The following is a 21,344-nucleotide window of genomic DNA, read 5'->3' on the forward strand; positions in this document are numbered from 1 at the left end:
CTTGGCAGTCTGAGGGGTAAGTCATTGTGTTTGTCTTCTGATAGTTTGGGGCCTGTCTTCTCCTTTCTGGGTAGCAGTACCCCATTGCCAAGGCTTGTAAGAGCCTTGTGACTGACCTCTGCCCCTTGGGCGTCTGTATTTGCCCCTCTGATCTGTCAGAAGCTGGAAAGGACCAGTTTTTTGTTGGCCAATTTCTGCTGAAACGAGGGGGTTGAACCTGTAAAAAAAATCCTTGACCGTCTGCATAGACTTTGCCTTATCCTCCATTTTCTTTAAAACCTCTTCTGCTTTGACACCAAATACATCCTACTGTAAAGGTGCATCCAATAATTTTGCTTTAACATGATCAGGTAAAGTTTGTTCTTTTAACCAAGCATGTCTACGTATGACAGACCCAGTAACAACTGCTTTACAGGAAGCTTCCAATGAATCAAATCCACATTGTAAAGTATGTTTGCCCACCTGTTCAGCTGCATGCAACAGATCCTGCATTTCCTTGAATTCAGCCTGTTCAGTATGTGTGCTCATTTTTTGTTTTAATTGAGACTTCAGGAATTGATATTTCAGCATGTGAAACTGACAATTTAATGCACTCATAGCCAGAGTTGCTGAGGTGTATATGTTCTTTCCCCATCTATCTAGGGCTCTGGAATCCCTTTCTAAGGGCACAGGATTTTTAGCCATAGAAGCTTTAGCCCCCTTGAGACCCTGGGAAATTGTTTCTGGGTCAGCCACAGGGCTTTTATACAGGAATTTGTGCGAGTCAGGTACTCTGTAGTATCTGTCTGGTTTGGCTGGAGCAGGAGGTAGAGTGTCTGGATTTAGACTAGACTCCAAGTAAACATCCACAATATCTAAAACTGGAGGGATAGCAAGTGGTCTGTGCTGGGGTAGTAAAAGGAGTCTTTTCTTAGAATCAGAGTAGTCCTGGCCTTCCCAGTGGAAATGTTCCCTCATGGTATGTAAAGTTTCCCCAAAGGAGTAGTCCTCTGGGGGAGATGCTGAGGGAATAGAGTCTTCAGCATCAGAGTCTTCATAAGGGGGAAAAGTGTAATCCTGTTCCTCAGAAGAATTAACCTGGTCAGAGGAAGCATAATCCTCCTCTTGTCTTGGTCTTTTATCTGGAAGGGGGATGGGAATAAGAAGTTATGTACTCACCATAACATTCCATCTGAGTAGGTATCTTCATTTGTCTGCAACCTTTGGGATACGGATCCGATCTCGGATCCGAGCCGGCAACTTCTATCATAGCATAGATCCGAGCTCCTAGCTCCTCCCCTTGCCCATAATCCCCTGCCTACCCTAACTGACCTCAGATCAAGTTTGCCCCATAGCACAGCTGACAAGTGTCCCAAGGGGAACATATGCTAATATCCACAAGAACGATAATTTTGGTCAGGGGGAAGGAGGGGGGATGGTTGCAGACAAATGAAGATACTACTCAGATGGAACGTTATGGTGAGTACATAACTTCTTAATCTGAAGTAGGAACTTCATTTGTCAGCAACCTTTGGGACAGAGTCCCCAGCTACCCAAATCTTGGGTGGCCTTCATGGAAGGATATTCCGGAGCACCGCAGAGCCAAAGGACGCCCTACCCCGGGAGACAACATCTATTTTATAGTGGCTGATAAAGGTGTGAGATGAAGCCAAAGTGGCTGCGGAACAAATGTCATCCAGTGGAACCAGAGCTTGAAAGGCCGCAGATGTGGCAACGGCCCTAGTAGAATGAGCATGGACTCCTTGAGGTGCAGGCCTTCCCGAGCTCTGATATGCTAAAAGAATACAACTCGAGATCCATCGAGAGAGAGAAACTTTAGAAACTGACTTTCCGAAATTACTTTTGGCAAAGGAGATAAACAACTGATCGGATTGCCTATGATCAGCAGTTCTATGGATATAAAAATGTAGTTGTCTGTGTACGTCTAAGGAATATAGCTTGTACTCTCCTTTGTTTTGAAAGTTGGGGAAAAACACTGGAAGATTGATAGATTGATGTTAGCTTCTGAAGATACCTTAGGTAGAAAGGACGGATTGATCCTGAGGTAAACCCTATCCGGGTGAAAGACCAGATATGGTGGTTTGACACGGAGCTTGCAATTCCGACACTCTTTTGGCTGAAGTTATGGCCACCAAATAGGCCGTCTTCCAAGAGAGAAATTTGAGATCAACTGTGGCCGCCGGTTCGAATGGGGGACCAGTCAAGGCCTGCAAGACTAAGGATAAATCCCATGGAGGTACCACCTCTGACTGGAGGCCTAAGGAGGAAGGTACTCTTGAAGGTCTTACACAGTTTGGAAGTGATGAGGGCCAGACTCTTGCCCCACGTGATAGTATGAGATTGCTGCCAGTTGTACCTTGACTGTGGAAGAACTAGCCCCCTGGTGAAAGAGAGAGGTTAGAAAATCTAGAACAGACGCTATCGAGGCTGTAAAAGGGTCTAAACGACGGTGTTCTGTCCAAATGGTGAAGCGTTTCCACTTACTTCGATAAACCTTCCTGGTGGAAGGCTTGTGAGCTGCTACAAGAATGGCTTTTGATAAGTGATGAGATCCCGGGAGTCCTTATGAGGAGTGTAACTGGAGCAACCCAGCAGTCAGCTTGAGGTTGACCAGGTTCGGAGTCGGAAGATCGAGAGGGTGAGAAATGAGATCCGGAAGGGGATCCAGAATCCATGGTGGATACACTAGGTGAGACCATAGGTAAGGGAACCACATCTGACGAGGCCAGAATGGGGCAATGAGGATCATCTTGCTCCCCAGCTGCCTGGCTTTCTGTAATAATTTCAACATCAGGGGAAGAGGAGGGTAAGCATAAAGCAGACCGGGAGGCCAAACATGAACTAGAGAGTCTCTCGGTGACTCCCCTGGAGGGGGGATCAGAGCGAAGTAATCGTTGCATTTGGTGTTTGAAGGAGAGGCAAAAAGATCGCAACAAGGTTGCCCCCATCGGGCAAATACTTGCTCTGCAACTCGATGGTTGAGAGATCATTCGTAAGGAGTCAGGATAGTACGACTGAGCCTGTCCGCTAGAATGTTGGACCGTCCCAGAATGTGCGTTGCTATGAGAAAGCGGTTGGTGGAAATCACCCTTTCCCACACTCTCATGGCCTTGCGGCAAAGGGGGTAAGACCTGGTTCCCCCCTGCTTGTTGATGTACCAGACGACCGACATGTTGTCTTGTCTGTACTGCAATCGTCCCTACCGGAAGAGAGTTGTGTAGTGCCTGCAACGTCAAAAGCACCGCCCTCATCTCTAGGACGTTGATATACAAAGAGGTCTCTACGTCGTTCCACGTGCCTTGGACTGTCCTGCCTGAAAAATGCCCCCCAGGTGAGAAACGTCCGTGGTCACTGTCGACTGGCAGAGGTAGTGAGAAGGGATGTCCCGTGTGGTGATTGGGAGACTGGAGCCACCACACGAGCGATCTTCTGCAAACCTTGCTTAAGGAAATGGGGCGAGACAGGGGGTTGCGAGACAGGGACCATTGTACCTGGAGGATCCACTGCAGAACCCTCATGTTCAACCAGGCCAATGGCAGCAGAGGGATTGCAGCCGCCATAGATCCTAGGGCCCTCAGGATCAATTCCACCGAAGGAGTTTGCAGTTGAAGGATGGCCTGCACGTGCAACATCAGATTCCGAAGCCGATCTGGAGTAAAGAACGCAAGCATCTGTCTGGAATCCAGTCTCGCCCCTTTAAAATCCAACACCTGTGTAGGGATGAGAGAGGATTTGGTCATGTTGATGGTTAATCCTAATAGTGGAGCCAGACTGAGGAAATAATCCCTGAATGAAAAAAGTAGATGCCTTGTTGGGGCCGTAAGGAGCCAGTCGTCCAGGTATGGAAAGACCTGAATTCCCTGGAGTCTCAGGTGGGCCGCTATTATCGCTAGGACCTTGGTGAACACCCTGGGGGCTGAGGTGAGGCCGAAGGGGAGGACCCCGAATTGAAAGTGACTGGCTCCCAGCCGGAAGCGGAGAAACCTCCTGGAACGCCTGTCCACTAGAATGTGATAGTACGCATCCTTGAGGTCTATGGAGCACATCCAGTCATCCTCCCGCAATAAGGGGAGGACGGATTGCAATGTGACCATTCGGAACTTTTCTTTGGGTACCGCCAGGTTTAGGAGAGAGAGAGGACGAAGATGGACCTCAAGTCCCCTGTCTTTTTTGGCACCAGAAAGAACCTGGAGTAAAACCCTGATCTGACTTGATCTGGGGGGATGGGCTGGTTGGCTCTTTTTTGCAGAAGCTGCTGAATTTCTGCAGCAGCCGCCTCCCTCTGACTGGGTGGAACGTCGGGGAGGCCTCTGATTCTGGGGTTTACTATAAAGGGAATTTGGTAACCTCTGAATATAATACGAAGCACCCAGCGATCTGTTATGGACTCCCACATTGCTAGGTGCCTCGAAAAACACCCCCCGACTGCCTCCAGAGTGGAGCAGTCGGGTAACCCCTCAGGGGTTCTGCGTGGGCCTCTGAGAATGGTTCTCTGGACCCAAAATTCCTGGGACCCCCTCTGCCTCTGGGGCGGCGTCCTCCCTGTCCTCCTCTGCCACGAGAGGACTGGTTGTCCTGAGCAGACTGGGACTGATGCGATTTTCGGAACCACATCTTCTTCTGACCCTTTTGGTTCTTGGAAAAGGACCTCTGGGGCGCAGAGAAGCGGACTCCGACGGCAGACAAGGTCTTCCAGTCTTTCTCACTCTGGACAAGAGTGTCGAACGGTTTTGCCGAACAGTGCAGAACCATCAAAAGGGGCATTCGCGAATGACGCCTTAAAGGGTTCCGAGAAGTCACAGTGACTAAGCCAGGCCCGTCTCCTCATGACAAGCCCGACTCTGCCTGCTCTAGCGGCTCCCTCCGTAGCATGAGACAACAGCCGCATAGAGGTGTTAGAGATAGAGCGGAGGGTGGCCATTCGGGAGGAGTACAGATCCTGGTCTCCCTCCGACATGGACTCTGGGGGGGAAGCAGCGTATTCCTTAATTAGATCCCGCTGCATCCAAATAATGTGTGCCATGTAGTTAAAGGCCCTCAGAGAAAGTCGCTGAACTGAATGATCACTTCCCAAGACGGTCCATCGCGCGAGACTCCTTGCTCGGAGGATGAACCGTGGGGCTCTCCTGAGCAAACTCTTTCTTGGTGGCTGCAGCCACCAACATGGCATCCACAGGGGGACCTCTGCTCCAGTGTGATCTCTCTGCAGAGGGGCTCAAAATTTTGTCCGGACGCTTGGGGATTGGCTCTACGGTGTCCGGTTCCTTCCAAGCCCTAGAGGATATGAGATCCACCAGGGGGTCGGGTGGAGGGGACACCCAAGAGGTAGATGGTCCTGCCTGAAACGCCTCAAGGAATACGGACTCATCAGAGGAAGCCTTAGGGGCAGACCACCCACCCCTGATTTTGAGCATTTCCATGATGTCTCCAAAGGAGACATCCTCGGGGGGTGATCTAGGGGAGCCTTCCCCTTCATCCAAGTCCGTATCTTCAGTGAGACTCTCAGGGGCGTCTGTGCTTCCTCTTGCACTTTGCCTTGTGAGGAATCTCCTCAGGGGGGGGCTGTCCGAGGAGTCCTCACGGACTGTATCTTATTCCACTGGAACTCCTAGAGGCGCTGAGGGCAGGCTGCCCCGAGGGCCGGATGCGGGGGAGCCAGGACCAGATGAGGAGTGCGGGAGGGAGCCGAAGCCAGGACCGGAGGCCTGGAAGCACTCGACAGTGCCCACTCCACCGCAGCGAAAGCCGAGGGGGAGCCGCTCTGACGGATCCGAGATCAGACTCCCACTCTGACCCGAAGCGGGGATCGGACCCGGCGCCAAGCACGTCGGATCCGAAGGACCAGTGTGCTCCAACTGGGAAGGAGCCGAAAGCACACCGAATCCCTCGGATCCGAAGCTCGGCCCACGGCTCAGAGAGATCGGGTCCGACAAACTCGAGGGAGCCGTCAGAGCAGACGTGCCCAGCACGGTCGGCTCCGACCTACCCTCGGATCCAACGTGGCTCAGCTCAGAGCGCTCCGAACCCGGAATGCAGGTCGGAGAAGGAGCAATAGAGGCGAAAAAAGAGGACTCCCATCTGCATCTTGGCCTGGATGATGCTCATCATCAGGTCCATGTCCGCATCTGACATGCTAAAAGTGGACCTCGAAGAGGCCACAGAGGCAGACCTGGAGTGCCGCCTCTATGACCTCGACGGGGACTGGATCACCTCCTACTCGGGTCCCGGGGAGAAACAAAGGGATCGGATCCGAGGAGGAGGAGATAGAGAAGACCTGGACGGAGAAGCCCTCTTGGCGGGCGGGGCCGATGGAGTCCTCGGCCCGCCGCTTAAGGTGCTTCTCCCACCGCTTCTCTTTCCTGAACTCCCTATCCTCCGGAGCCGAAGCGGGAGGTTGAGTCCCGGTCGGAGGAAGGGAGGCAGGAGTGACCGCTAACCGGGGGGGTAGCAGGCACCGAAGTACCGGAGGCCGAAGCAGAGTCTGGGGGTAAAAGGCCCACCAGAACTAGCTTCGACCTTCAATCCTCGAGTGCCCTGGGGTTGAACGCCGCGCAAATCGCGCAACCCGAAGAGAGGTGTTCAACCCCAAGGCACCTAACGCACAGAGTGTGGCCATCAGCCGGTGAAAGCTTGTGACCACACACTCTGCATTTCGAAAAAATGGCTTTACACTAGGCCCCTAACACTTAAGTCACACACGCTACGACCAGCGGGGGAGGGAGGAATATTTTAAATTAAATTTAAGCTGAGAAGCTAAAATAATAATAAGTTTAGTGTTGAGGGTAAACCTACCACACACACAATCACTCAATCAGAAAAGAAGAAAGAAAAACTCTCACAAAAACGCCAAGAGCTCTGGAATCTAGCTGTTGCTTGAAGAGCGGCAAACTAGATCTGGGGTCAGTTAGGGTAGGCAGGGGATTATGGGTAAGGGGAGGAGCTAGGAGCTCGGATCTATGCTATGATAGAAGTTGCCGGCTTGGATCCGAGATCGGATCCGTATCCCAAAGGTTGCTGACAAATGAAGTTCCTATTTCAGATCCCCTGATTAGGGTAATCAAATTTTCAGCCATCTTAAGCATTGGTTTCTTAGGCATGGGGCCTTGAATTGTAGACTGAGGTAGTCTTTTTTGGTTTTAAAGGAGTTTTAAGCTTAGCATAAGATTTAATGGCGAGTGTAATTGGTCTGAAGACACCTTCTGCAACCAAAGGTGTTTCCACTGCACCGGGGTCTCCTTTGGCTCCGGTGTCGGAAGGAACGAATGAAGATGGCTGCGTCGGCCTAGTAGACTCCGCTTGAGAATCTGCAGCTGTCTGGGGTTCCAATTCTGCGGTAGTCAGGGGCTGCGTAGGCACCTCACTGAAAACCGGAGAACCAGCGACAGGCCCAGCAGAGGCCTCGGAGTATGGCTTGTTCCTAGGCTGCCTGTCCTTATCCTTGCGTTTTTTATGCATGCCGGTCGGCTGCTCCACGGCATGATACAATTAAATTTCCTACCTAAGTAATGGCGTGCAAAGTCAAAACGGCGTTTGATAGTTCGTTTATTAAACCTAGCACAAAACAGACAACCTGTGACGTCGTGGTCTGGGCCTAGGCAAGGAATACAATAAGAATGGAAGTCCTTATGAGGTATTTGCTTCCCACAAGAAACGCAATTGTTAACTTTTTCTGACATTGGACTGAGGCAAGAAAAGGTTCCCCAACTGGGTACTTCGCTTTATTGAAGACTTCGGACTGAAATTCGAATCGAAAATCACAGGTATAGGCCGACTGGCACTTGCGAACTGCTTCGGGCACCGCGCGGCAAGAGACTGAAGAAAATAGCGTTGGATGCCTCTTGTATACCCCTGGCGCTCCGACGTCAGGGAAGAAGCGACAGCAACCGATGCCGGACCAAGACTTTGGAATTCGGGCAAACTGCGGGACAGCCTGACTGCAGGAAAACCCTAGTGTGATGACTGCAGCAGGGTAACACTATGAACATAAAGTGAAAATTGTGTGGGGGTTAGGGATCTCACCTGAACTCCATTACAGCTCCAACCTCAGGACAGTTACAATCTACATACAATAACAAAGCAATACACATTCCTAGTAAATGGAAAGTTACCCAGAATTTGATTTTGGACATTTTACACAAACCATGTAGAATAAATACGTCTGAATTATGGAACTTCTAATAGGTAAACCATGACAACTACTGGAAACACTACCTACTTCAATTCATTGCAAAATGCTACAAGAAAACAACCCCCCCCCCAATGCTTCATATTGTACCTATTTATCCAAAGTGTGCAAACCAAACCCACATACCTTTATCAGTGGCCAGTGAGAGGGAGGATGCAACAGCTTGACCACTACAGGAAGACCGTAATGCAGACGCACTGCATTCTGAGCCATTTCAGCATCCTGATGCCTACTTGTCAAATGGCGAAGAGCACAGATAGCAGGTTCAGTGATGTCTTCCCTATCCCCTGCTCGCAGGACAGTTCGAACTAGAGCTTCTATGCCTCCAACCTGACAAACCATCATCTTGTTCTTGTAATTATTGCAAGTCAGATTTGACAGGATACCAGCAGCGCATGTTACAACATTTATGTCATCTGATCCAAGAAGCTGGACAAGCGTTCCAAGGAGACCCTCCATTCCCTCCTGTTCAAAAGTGAGAAAGTAAGTTAATGAACAATCTCAGACTTCCTAATATACAACTACATACAAGAACTGTAAAAATTAAGGGTGCATGTGCTACTTCATGCAGACAGCTACAACATGACTAAGACTTAAGATGGTGAGAAACTCATAGGGGCTTCATACCTCATCTGCAGAATATTGTGCACAACACATTTCTGAATACTGCTAATAGGATACCCACTTTCTCAAGCAATGGTTAACGTCATATTGCCATCAGCACACCACACCAACAGAAATGCAATTTTAAACATAACGGGATTAAATGACATTCAGGAGCTTTACAGCAAACTGGAAAAGGCAATTTTCACTGACAATCCAGCAACCCTACCTCCATGTGACTTACAATTTGATCTTCACTTGTCCATAAAATTAAACTTTACAGCATGTGAAATTTATTCATTAAAACAGTGTGGAGTAAAGTACAAAAAGCAAAGTTGCTAGGAACTCACTATAAAGCACAGTTGTGTACACTTAGCATAAATGTAGAGGTTAGTGTATTCACTGTTGCAGTCATCACACTTTGGTTATCTGCCTTGCAGGTAGCCCTCAGTCGGCCCGAATACCAGAGTCTTGGGATTTCTGCATTGGATGCTGTCGCCTCTTCCATGACTCAAAGTCGTCCGGGGTATAAAACATACACCACATGCCATTACATCAGTTTTTCTTGCCCCAGATGTCAGGAGCCCCCAAAATAGGAAGCAATCAAATGGTGTGGAACACCTCCAGTAAAAAGTAAATACCATTTTCATAGGATATGGCCAAACAAGCAGATGGGTAGAAAGTATAGAAAGACAGGGGGCTGGAGGGAGGGTAACCAGGACAGCAACAGTGAATACACCAACACCTACATTCATGGTAAGTGTAAACAACTGTACTATGCTAGTGTTTCACTGTTGCAGTCATCACACTTGGGTTAATTCCCAAAGCTGAGGAAGGGTGGAGGCAGTCAAAGAGTAGTAGTAGGGCTGGCTAGCAGGCCTTGTAAGACTGTTGTGGCAAATCCAGCTCTGGAGTTAGAAAACAGGCAAGTGGTAATTGCTTGGTGAAAGTGTGTACAGTGAAGATGTGTACAGAACTCCAGGTTGCAGCTTCCAGGATGTCCCTGGTAGGGGCTCCCATGAGAAAAGCTGTAGAGATTGAGGTAGACCTGGGGGAATGAGGCCTGATCCCCATGTGGGGTAGGTTTTCCATGGTGTTTGTAGCAGAAATGGATGCAGTGTGCTATCCATTTGGAAATTGTTTTGAAATGGCCTTGCCCTCGGCCCCTGTAGCAAAGCTAGCTAGCAGCTGATCAATCTTCTGAAAGGTTTAGTCCCGTTAAGGTAGAACCTGAGCTGTCGGTGCACGTCCAAGGAGTGCAGGATCCTTTCCCCTTTGAGGATTAGGAAAAAAAAAAAGGTTGGCAAATGGATGGATTGGTTTAAAGCCACACTGGATACCACCTTGGGCATAAAAGATGCGTTAGTCCTAGGGGAAACCCAGTCCACTTGGAAGATTACGAAGGGTTCCACAGCCATAAGGGCCTGTAACACACTTCTTGCTGAAGTGATGGCTAGCAGTAAAGTACAGTTTTGTACCTACCATAAAATGTAGATGTTAGAGTGTATACCCTGCTGCAGTCATCACACTTGGGTTATCCTGTCATCAGGCAGTCCCGCAGTCGGCCTGAATTCCAAAGTCTTGGTCTGGCGTCGGTTGCTGTCGCTTCTTCCCTGACGTCAGTGCACCAGGGGTATATACAAGAGGCATCAGATGCCATTTTCTTCAGTTTTTCTTGCCCCAGATGTCAGGTGTCCCCCCCAAAAGATGGTCCGTAGATAGTACCAATAATAAAAGCTTAACACAAACAAAACATCCCTCCAGCTATAAGCAAATACACCACAAAGGTTGTATCAGATTTTAAGATATAGAAAGGTTTTAGTTAGGTCAGAGGGGATGGAGGGAGGGTAAAACCTGGACTGCAGCAGGGTATACACACGAACATCTACATTTATGGTAGGTACAAAACTGTACTATGTTCATCGTGTTACCCTGCTGCAGTCATCAGACTTGGGTAGAATCCCAAAGCTAAGGATGGGAGGTGGAGTCACAGGGTTAGAGGAGGCTAGAAGGCCCTGCAAAACTGCAGTGGCGAAGCCAGCTCTAGTCTTAGAGAAAAGTGGTAAGTGATAGTGTTTGGTGAAGGTGTGTACTGAACTCCAAGTTGCAGCTTCCAGAATATCCTTGGTTGGCACCCCCCTGAGAAAGGCTGTAGATGTAGCTGCTGCCCTGGTGGAGTTGGGCCTTATGCTAGCAGGAACTGGTTTTCCATGATGGGTGTAGCAAAAACGTATGCAATGTCCTATCCATTTGGAAATGGTCTGTTTTGAGATGGCCTTTCCTTGTGATGCTGTAGCATAGGATACAAAAAGTTGGTCAGATTTTCTGAAAGCCTTGGTTTTATCCAAGTAGTAACGAAGCTGCCTGTGAATGTCCAAGGAATGCAGGAGTCTTCCTCCTTTCTGTGGATTTGGAAAGAAGGTGGGTAAGTGGATGGTTTGATTTAGAGCCACACTGGATACCACCTTTGGCATAAAGGAGGGGTTAGTTCATAGAGAAACTCTCTTGAAAAATGAGGAAAGGCTCTACTGCCATTAGTGCCTGTAGCACAGACTCTTCTGGCTGAAGTAATTGCTAGCAGCAGGGCAGTCTTCCATGATATAAACTAAGTCAGCTGAGAAAGCTGGCTCAAAAGGTGGCAGCGTAAGTTTTTCCAGAACAAAATTTAGGTCCCAAGTTGGTGTTGGCGCACTCCTGGGAGGCCTAATGTTTATTGCCCCTCTGAGATACGGCCTTAGAAGTGGATGTGAAAATAAGGGAGGATCTGTGTTGTAGTGAGCTGAAATAGCTGAGGCGTGGATTTTAACAGATGAAAAAGTCCTCTGTGTAACATCTCAGTTAAATATTGTAGAATCTGAGGCATGTCCTGCTGAAGTGTATTTTGGCCTTTAGCTTGGTTCCAGGCGGAAAATCTTTTCCATTTGTCTAAGTAGGCTTTCCTGGTGCTGGGCCTCCTGGCCTCCAGAATGACATCCATAACAGCTTGTGAAAGAGGGGCTGGCTGTCTGCTTAGATTCTACACAGCCAGCTCAAAACCTTAAATTTGGCTGCATGGCAAATCACCTGACTGCCTTGCTGTGTGAGTAGATGAGGATTTTGTGGTAAAATCCATGGTGGGCCCTGGGCCATAGTCCTTAGTAGAGGGTACCAGTGTGCTGACATGGCCAGTCCGGGGCAATGAGTATCATTCGAGGTCTCTCCATCCTGACTTTCAGCAGCACCTTTGTGAGAAGGGGCAATGGAGGAAAGGCATATACTGTCAGCATTTTCAAACTGAATGAGAGTGCGTCCACTTTCCAAGCTTGATGGTGAAATGTCCTTCTGCAAAATTTTGAAAGCCGACAGACCTGTTTGCCAACCCCCAAAACTATGTCTGGGCGCCCCCATTTTTGAGTTATCATTGCAAATACTTGTGGATCCAGTTTCCACTCGTGGGGATCCATGATGTTTCTGCTTAGGTAGTCTGCCAATGTGTTCTTTTTTCCAGGCAGGGACTGAGCTTGTAATTGAACTTGGTAAGCCAGTGCTGTGTTCCACAAGGTCATTGCTTGCCTGCATAGAGGATAGGAGTGTGTACCCCCTTGTTTATGTACCACATAATGTGGTGTTGTCTGTCCTTATTATAAGCTGTCCTGGATGTAAGAGGTCCTTGAAGGCCGTCAGAGCATTCTGTACAGCTAGCATTTCTTTTTGATTGATGTGCAGATTCCTTTGATCTGCAGTCCATATGCCTTGAACGCACCGTCCTGCCACGCCAGGCATAGTCTGATGCATCTGTTGTCATAGTTTGCCTGGCTGGGGGTAAGGTGAAAGGCTGACCCTTGTTGAGGTGACATGCCTGTGACCACCATAGAAACTCCTGTTGAAGGCAGGGAATGAGAGGCATCATTGTTTCCAAGCTGTGGCTGTGTTGAGTCCATACGCTTTTCAGGTACCATTGTAGTTTCCTCATATGCAGTTTTGCAAATGGTATTAGTATGCAAGATGCCATGAAGCCCAAGGCCTGCAGAATTTTTCTTGCAGGGAGTTGAGTCTTTGTTGCCATTATTTTGAAGTATCGAGTTAGTTGTAGTTTGTCTGGCGTCAGATAAGCCATCTGGGCTGTTGTATTCAAGCTGGCACCCAGGAATGGCATTTTGTGAGGGCACTAACTTTTGATTTCTTTTCATTTACTGTGTACCCTAGGCAACTTAGGTGTTTTACAAAAGTCAGATGCAAGAGAATGTCCTTGCTTTCTGCTTGGATGAGGCAGTCGTCCAGGTATGGGTATATTTTGAATTCCTCTGTCTGCAGTATGCAATTACTGGTGCCAGGCATTTTGTGAAGAACATGGGTGCAGCAGATAAGCCAAAGGGCAGTGCAGAGAATTGGTAATGGGTTGAACCTGCATTGAAACGGAGGTATCTTCTACAATTTTGTCTGATAGGGACATGCAGGTATGCCTCCTTGAGGTCCAACGTTACTAGCCAAGCTTTCTTGCCCAACATGGGAAGAAGCTGCTGTAGTGTTAGCATCTTGAATTTGGGTACTTGCAAGAAGGTGTTTAGAATTGAAAGGTCCAGAATGGGTCTCTAAGTATTGTCCTTTCTGGGGACTAGAAAGAGCCTTGAGTAAAATCCTTGGCCTTGCTCCTGTTTAGGTACCAGTTGCATGGCTCATGTCCATGAGAGCTGTAATTTGTTTTTGTGCCTCTGCCCACTGATTTTGTGGCAAGTTTGGCATTCCTTTTATCCTTGGCAAGGTGTGGAAATGGAATCTGTATCCTTGTGAGATAATGTCTATGACCCATTTGTCCTTTGTGACTATGTGCCAGTTGTCTATAAAAAATGCTAATTGTCCTCCCAAGGGAGATGCCAAGAGATTCTTGCTTGGCAGTTTGAGGTTTAAGTCATTGTGTTTGTCTTCTAGTAGTTTGGGACCCGTCTTCTCCTCCTCCTGTGTTGCAGTGCCCCAGTGGCGAGGTTTGTAAGGGATTTGTGCTTGTCCTCTGCCCCTTGGGCGTCTGTATTTACCCCTCTGTGGTCTGTCAGAAGCTGGAAAGGACCAATTTCTGCTGAAGAGTGGGGGTTGTACCTGTAAGAAATCTTTGACCGTCTGCATAGATTTAGCCTTATCCTCCATTTTCTTTAAAACCTCTGCTGCTTTAACCCCAAATAAGACATCCTGCTTAAGGGTGCATCTAGTAACTTTGCTTTAACATGATCACGCAGAGTTTGTTCCTTTAACCAAGCATGCCTACGTATAACAGACCCAGTAACAGCTGCTCTACAGGAAGCTTCCAAGGAATCAAATCCACATTGTAAAGTATGTTTGCCCACCTGTTCAGCTGCATGCAACAGATCCTGCATTTCTTTGAATTCAGACTGTTGAGGGTGCGTGCTCATCTTTTGTTTTATTTGAGACATTAGGAATTGCTGGTATTTCAGCATGTGAAATTGACAATTTAATGCTCTCATAGCTGAGTAGCTGAGGTGTAAACCTTCTTCCCCCACCTATCTAGTGCTCTGGAGTCCCTTTCAGAGGGTACAGGATTTTTAGCCATAGAAGCCTTAGCCCCTTTGGGACCCTGGGAGATTGTCTCTGGGTCAGCAACAGGGCTTTTGTAAAGGAATTTGTGAGAGTCAGGCACTCTATATCCATCTGGTTTGGCTGGAGCAGGAGGCAGAGAATCTGGATTTAGACTAGATCCTAAGTAAACATCATCCACAATGTCTAAAACTGGAGGGATAGCAAGTGGTCTGTGCCGGGGGAGTAAAAAACTGAGCCTTTTTGAGTTGGAGTAGTCCTGACCTTCCCAGTGGAAATGTTCCCTCATGGTATGTAAGGTTTCCCCAAAGGAATAGTCTTCAGGGGGAGAAGCTGAGGGAATGGAATCTTCAGCAGAATCTTGGGGAAAAAGGAGTAATCCTGTTCCTCAGAGGAGCCTGAGGAAATGGACACTTGATCAGAGGAGGCATAATCCTCCTCTTGTCTAGGCCTTTTGTCCAGGGGGGGGGGGGGGGGTTGGGTACCCATGATTAAAGAAATCAAATCTTCAGCCATTTTAAGCATGTTTCTTAGGCATGGGGCCTTGAACTGGAGACTGATGTGCAGTCTTTTTTGGTTTTAGAAGAGTCTTAAGCTTAGCATAAGATTTTACGGAGAGAGTAGTCTGTCTCAAGACACCTTCTACAACCGAAGGTGTTTCCGCAGCACAGGCTTCTTCTGCAATGTTGTCGGTCGGGCCTAAAGAAAATGGCTGCGTCGGCTTAGAACTCTCTGCTTGAGAATCCGAAGCGGTCTGAGGTTCCAATTCTGCGGTCAAGGGCTGCGTAGGCGCCTCACTGAAAACCGGAGAACCGGCGACCAGCCCAGCAGAGGCCTCGGAGTCTAGCTTGGATCTAGGCTGCCTGTCTTTATCTTTGCGTTTTTTATGCACGGCGGTAGTCGGTTGCTCCGACTGCATAGTGTAATTAAATTTCCTACCGAAGTAGTGTCGTGCGAAATCAAAGCATCGCTTTATAGTTCGCTTATTGAACCTAGCACAAAACCGACAACCAGTGACGTCATGGTCTGGGCCTAGGCAAGGTATACAATAAGAATGAAAGTCCTTATGAGGCATTTGCTTCCCAGAAGAAATGCAATTGTTAATTTTTTGACATAGGACTGAGGCAAGAAAAGGTTCCACAACGGGGTACTTGGCTTTGAAGACTTCGGACTGAAATTCAATTAGAAAATCTCAGGTGTCGGCCGACCGGCACTTGCAAACTGCTTCTGTTTCGGGCACCGCACGGCAAGAAAGACTGGAGAAAATAGCGTTGGATGCCTCATATACCCCTGGCGCACTGACGTCAGGGAAGAAGCGACAGCAACCAACACCGGACCAAGACTTTGAATTCAGGCCGACTGTGGGACCGCCTGATGACAGGATAACCCAAGTGTGATGACTGCAGCAGGGTAACACGATGAACATCGCTGTTTTCCAAGAGAGGAATTTTAACTCTGCTGTAGCAGCAGGCTCAAAAGGGGGAAGCGTAAGCTTCTCTAGTACAAAGAGAAGGTCCCAGACAGGAGTGGGAGCTCTCCTAGGGGGTCTTAAAGGAAAACAGGATATTAAAGCAGATTCCCCAACCTGCTGACTCTTCTAGTCCCTGTTTGATAAAGCTTAAAAAAATCACCCTTGCAGCTTTAAAAAATAACCCACTCAACTGTTTTCCCTGTTCTGCTTCCTAGCTTTCTATACTGTTTTTGTTTCACTTTGCAAACAAACTTGAAAAACCTGTAGCTGGCTCTGAAATTATGATGTCAGATCTGCCATCTGCTCTAGCTATCGGGATGTTTCCTCCCCCCAAGTGATGTAATCCCCGCCTGATTTGCATGCTGTATAGAAGAGCCAGTGTTCATTGTGATGTCAGACCTGCCTTACCCAGCCCACTCAACCTAATAAAAACCATGTGGTGTGTGGAACTCCTTTTCATTGTAAGTGTATCCTGTCGACTGCATTTGTTTGAGGGACTACTGAAAAGTTTGGATTGCCTGCATTTGTCTGCATTTTTTGCTTCACTGATAAGATAAGTCTTCCTAGTGAATTAAAAATGGAATTCTACACAGCCCCTGTTTGAATGCACTTCTAACCCTATTTTGTGCTGCCTGATATAGTTTATGCTTCTGTTTGAGGGTGCCACATGGTTCACTAGTGTATCCTGCTGCCGACTATCTAGATTAGCCTTCTGTTGTATTTGCTTGCTGATATATAATTATATGGATTTTGTATATTATTGTATTATGGTTACACATTTTGATACTGCTGGTTCTTGGTTAATTATCTAGTCGTGTTCCCGTGTGTGAATGCTGCCTTCTGTTTTAGCCATGCTGCATGCTGAATTCGGCTTGGTGAGCATTACCTGCGTTTATCTTCGTTACTGATACTCAGAATAAGCAGTCTTTTTTTTTTTATGCAAGTGTTGGTTTATAGTGATAGCTCGTATATTTATCACTACTGCTGCTAGTTTGTTTTTTCTAATTTTAGCATATTAATGCTCATTTCGGCGTGTGTGCCGTGCTCGTTTATATATTTTTTTTTTTCTGCTGCACGTTAGTGTTTCATGCAGCAGTTTTAAAGGTTAGAGCGAGTTGGACTGCAATTGCGACGTTCTCTCATTGGCAAATATGTTTACATGCCCTTGTTTTGTTGTGTATGCTGTGGGCCATGTTTGTGTGTGCCGATATCCTCTACATTTTTGAAAAGCCCCCTCACCCCGAAGAAAGTTTCTCTTTCATGGTATATTCTGAACCAAGTTAGGTACTGCTGTAGATATTTTAGCTGTGAGCTGTTCTTGGTATTGTAACACAACACTTCTATTTAAAAAATCCGATGAAGTGTAATGTTGGTGTAGGTCTGAAACTGTTCTAACTGAAACCTCCGAGGTCCGGAAGGGGATGTTCATAGTGTTTCACTGTTGCAGTCATTACTCTTGGGTTATCCTGCTGGCAGGCTACCCAGTCTGCCTGAATTAAAAAGTCTTGGTCCGGCGTCGGTTGCTGTTGCCTCTTCCCTGACATCAGTGCGCCAGGGGTATAAAAGATGCAGCAGACGCCATTTTCTCCAGTCCTTGCCGCGTGGTGCCCGAAGCAGAAGCAGTTTGCAAGTGTCAGTCGGCAGACTCCTGAGATTTTCGTGTTCGAATTTCAGATCCGAAGTCTTCATTTAAAGCTAAGCACCCAGTTGGGGAAACTTTTTTCTTGCTCCAGACCGATGTCAGAAAAAGTTAATTGTATTTCTTGTGGGAAGCAAATACCTCATAAGGACTTTCATTCTTATTGTATTCCTTGCCTAGGCCCTGATCATGACGTTGCTAATTGCAGGTTTTGTGCTAGATTTAACCAATGCACTATTAAGCGTCGGTACAATTTTGCATTTCATTACTTTGGCCAAAGATTTAATTACACGATGTCTGATAGCCATCCGACTACTGCAATTCACAAGAAACGCAAGGAAAAGGAAAAGGACAGGCATCCGAGGTCCAAAACTGACAAGGCTTCTTCTAAGCCAGTCGCCGGTTCTCAGTGAGGAGCTTTCGCAGCCACTGACACCCACTACCTCAGAGCCTCAGGCCGCTTCCGACTCCCACGTGGAGCAGATTAGGCTGCTGGAAACTCAAGGTATTGGACACTTGGAAAATATTCCCTCAGATGGGTCCAGAGCCGCTGAGCAGGCTTCGGCTTCTGAGGGTGTTTTCAGGCCTACACAGTTGTATGTAAAATTGACTACAGCTTCAAAGGCAAAGACTAAAGCACCACTAAAGACAAACAAGTGCAGCAAACCCATGGACAGGCCTCCATGCCTAAAAAACAGAAGCTCAAAATGGCCGAAGAGCTAACTACTTTGATCAGACGTTCCCATCCCCCTCCTGATAAGAGGCCTAGGCAAGAGACAGAATATGAATCTTCAGATCAGGTTTCCATTTCCTCTGACCCCTCTTCTGAACAGGAATACTCTCTTCCTTCCTATGAGGATTCTGCTGAAGAATCTATCCCTTCAGCCTCTCCTCCTGAGGATTATTCTTTTGGGGAAACCCTGCATGCCATGAGGGAGCACTTCCACTGGGAGAGCCAAGACTACTCAGAATTTAAGAAAAGGCTCAGAGACTTTTTTTTATTACCTCAGCACAGGCCTACTGCTATCCCCTGTTTTAGACATTGTAGATTATTTTCAGAGTCCGGCCCGTCTCCTGACTTTACCCCCTGCACCTGTTAAGCCAGGCAGATACTACAGGGTTCCAGATTCACAAATTTCTTTATAAAAACCCTGCTGCTGACACAGAAACTATTTCTCAGGGTCCCAAAGGGGTCGAGGCTTCCACTGCAAAAAACCCTATCCCCTCTGATAGGGATTCAAGGCCACTGGACAGATGGGGGAAAAAGGTTTACACTTAAAACTACCTTGACTGTGAGGGCTTTAAATTGTCAATTTCATATGCTTAAATATCAGCAATACTTAATGTCACTGCTTAAACAGAAAATATTAAATTCTGAATGCGCAGAAAACAAGGAAATGCAGGATTTATTGCATGCAATTGAACAAGTGGGAAGGCATACTTTGCAATGTGGTTTTGATTCTCTGGAGGGCTCTTGCAGGGCTGCTGTTATGGGTTCTGTCATTACGAGGCATGCTGGAATAAAGGAACAGAATCTGCCTGATCATGTTAAAGCAAAATTATTAGATGCTCCATTACAGCATACTTTGGTGTTAAAGCAGAAGAGGTGTTGAAGAAAATGGAGGACAAAGCAAAATATATGCAGACAGTTAAGGATTTCTTACAGGTGCAGCCACCCAGATTTAGCAGGAACTGGCCCACAAAGAACTGGTCCTTTCCAGTGTCAGGCCACAAAGAGGCAGATACAGAAGCCCCAGAGTCAGATCCCAGCCCCAAAGCTCATACAGGCCTAAACAATGGGGTGCTTCTACCTCCAAAAGCGGAGAAGACAAATCACAGCCATACAGAAAACAGTCCCAATGACTTTCCTCTGCCAGCACCAAGCACTTGTATTTTGGCAGACCCCTTAGGGGAAAACTAGCACTTTTTTCTCAAAATTGGCACATCACCCAGGACAAATGGGTCTTGAATATAGTGTCTCAGGGCTACAGGTTCCACTTTCACACCCTGCCAAGGGCAAAAGGTATGCCAGACCTGCCACACAATCAATGGGCAAAGGCACAAAAGCAAGTTTCATCCCTCATGGACATGAAGGCCATCCAGCAAGTACCACAGCAAGAGCAGGGACAAGGATTTTACTCTAGACTTTTCTTGGTACCCAGAAAGGACAAAGCCTGGAGACCAATACTGGATCTGTCTATTCTAAACACATTTCTGGACGTTCCAAAATTCAAAATGTTGACTCTGCACCAACTTCTACCCATGCTGGGCAAGAAGGCTTGGCTTGTAACCTTGGACCCAAGAGGCATACCTGCATGTCCCAATCAGACAATCTTGCAGAAGATACCTAGATTCATAGCTGGCTCAATGCACTACCAATTCTCTGCACTGCCCTTTGGCTCATCTACTGCGCCCAGGGTCTTCACAAAATGCCTGGCACCAGTAATTGCATTGTGCAGACAAAGGAATTCAAATATATCCTTACTTGGACGACTGCCTTATTCAAGCAGAGAACAAGGACATTACACAGTAAACCTAAAGAAATCAAAACTAGTACCCTTCTCAAGAGATAATATTCCTGGGTGCAAGCTTAAATACAACTGCCCAGATGGCTTCGCACGCCAAAGGCAACTGACTTCTTACTTCAAAATGTTGGCAACAAATACCGTTATCTGCAAGAAAAATTCTGCATGCTTTGGGCTTCATGACATCCTGCATTCTGCTAATTCCATATGCCAGACGGCATATTTATTTATTTATTTATTTATTTGCAGTTGGTTTACCAGGATAGTCCATTGGGCCTAAAAGAACCCGTTTTCAATGGAGTCCTGGGGAGAAAAGCTCCAAAAAAGAACAGACAAACAGAATAAGTACATACATTTGAAAAGCTCTTAATGCAAACTAACAGACAAGTTGAAAACAACATAGCTAAGCTACTTATACAATGTAAAAAAGAATACAGTCATAACATTTGCATTTGATGTACATTCGAAAATGTGAATTATTGATAAAGTACAAATAATGAGAGGCAAGTTATGGCATTAAAGAGGTAGGATTATATTGTTATATGGTGTGGTTAGAATTCAAGAAAGTAATAAGTATACAGGCTTTGTTGAGTAGGAAGAGAATGAATGGAGGATGAAGGATTCCAGATTTTTATGATGGATGGGAACAAGAGCATTCCCATTGGGACGTAAGATGAGTATGAAGAGATTTTTTGAATGAATAAAGATTAGAGATGGTACGAATAGATGGTGGGAGTGAGTTCCAAAGACGAGCTATGTTAAAGGATAGTAGGTTTTTGCCTGGGGGGCGCTTTGGTTTAAGTATTTCTAATAGAATCTTAAGGTCAAACAATCAAAACCTATCAGGTAAGTGAAACTTAAAAGCAGAAGACAGGGAGGGACAAAGAGAGGGGTTGTTAATGAGTTTGTGGGCTAGGGTAAGCTGAATGTAATTGAGCTGATGTGGAAGTTCAAGCCAATGTAGTTTTTGGAGAGAGGAACAGTGATGGGTGAATGACCTGTGTCCGCTGGCGAACTTGGCGATTTTGTTGTAGCAAGAGGAAAGTTGTTTAAGAGAGGACTGAATATTAGTTAGGAGAGGTGAACCATAGAGAAGGGAGGGAATAAGAAAGGAAGATGAGGAAACTACAATGGTATCTAAAAAGTGTTAGGACTCAACATTGCCACAGCCTGGAAACATTAATTACCCTCATTCCCTGCCTGCAACAGGAGCTTCGATGGCCTGCAACAGGAGCTTCGATGGTGGGCACAGGTCTGTCACCACAACAAGGGACAGCCATTCACTTTACCCACAGCCAGGCAGACACTAACAACTGATGCATCAGATTATGGCTGGGGGGCCCACATAGCAGAAAAAATGTATTCAGGGCACATGGCCCGCAAGCCAGATGCATC

General features: G+C 47.0%; 1 protein-coding gene across 3 annotated transcripts in view; it reads right to left on the bottom strand.

Annotated features, from left to right (window-relative positions):
- CTNNB1 (catenin beta 1) overlaps positions 1–21,344 on the bottom strand; it is a 756,935-nt gene that overhangs the window by 345,153 nt on the left and 390,438 nt on the right. For all 3 annotated transcript variants that reach the window (XM_044064737.1, XM_044064734.1, XM_044064735.1), the window contains exon 9: positions 8,312–8,650. In XM_044064737.1, coding sequence (XP_043920672.1) covers positions 8,312–8,650 — 339 coding nt within the window. The remainder of the gene's footprint in view (positions 1–8,311; positions 8,651–21,344) is intronic.

This window comes from Protopterus annectens, chromosome 3.part0, assembly GCF_019279795.1.
Source record: "Protopterus annectens isolate FY-2018-M chromosome 3.part0, PAN1.0, whole genome shotgun sequence".
Classification (NCBI taxonomy): Eukaryota; Metazoa; Chordata; order Ceratodontiformes; family Protopteridae; genus Protopterus; species Protopterus annectens.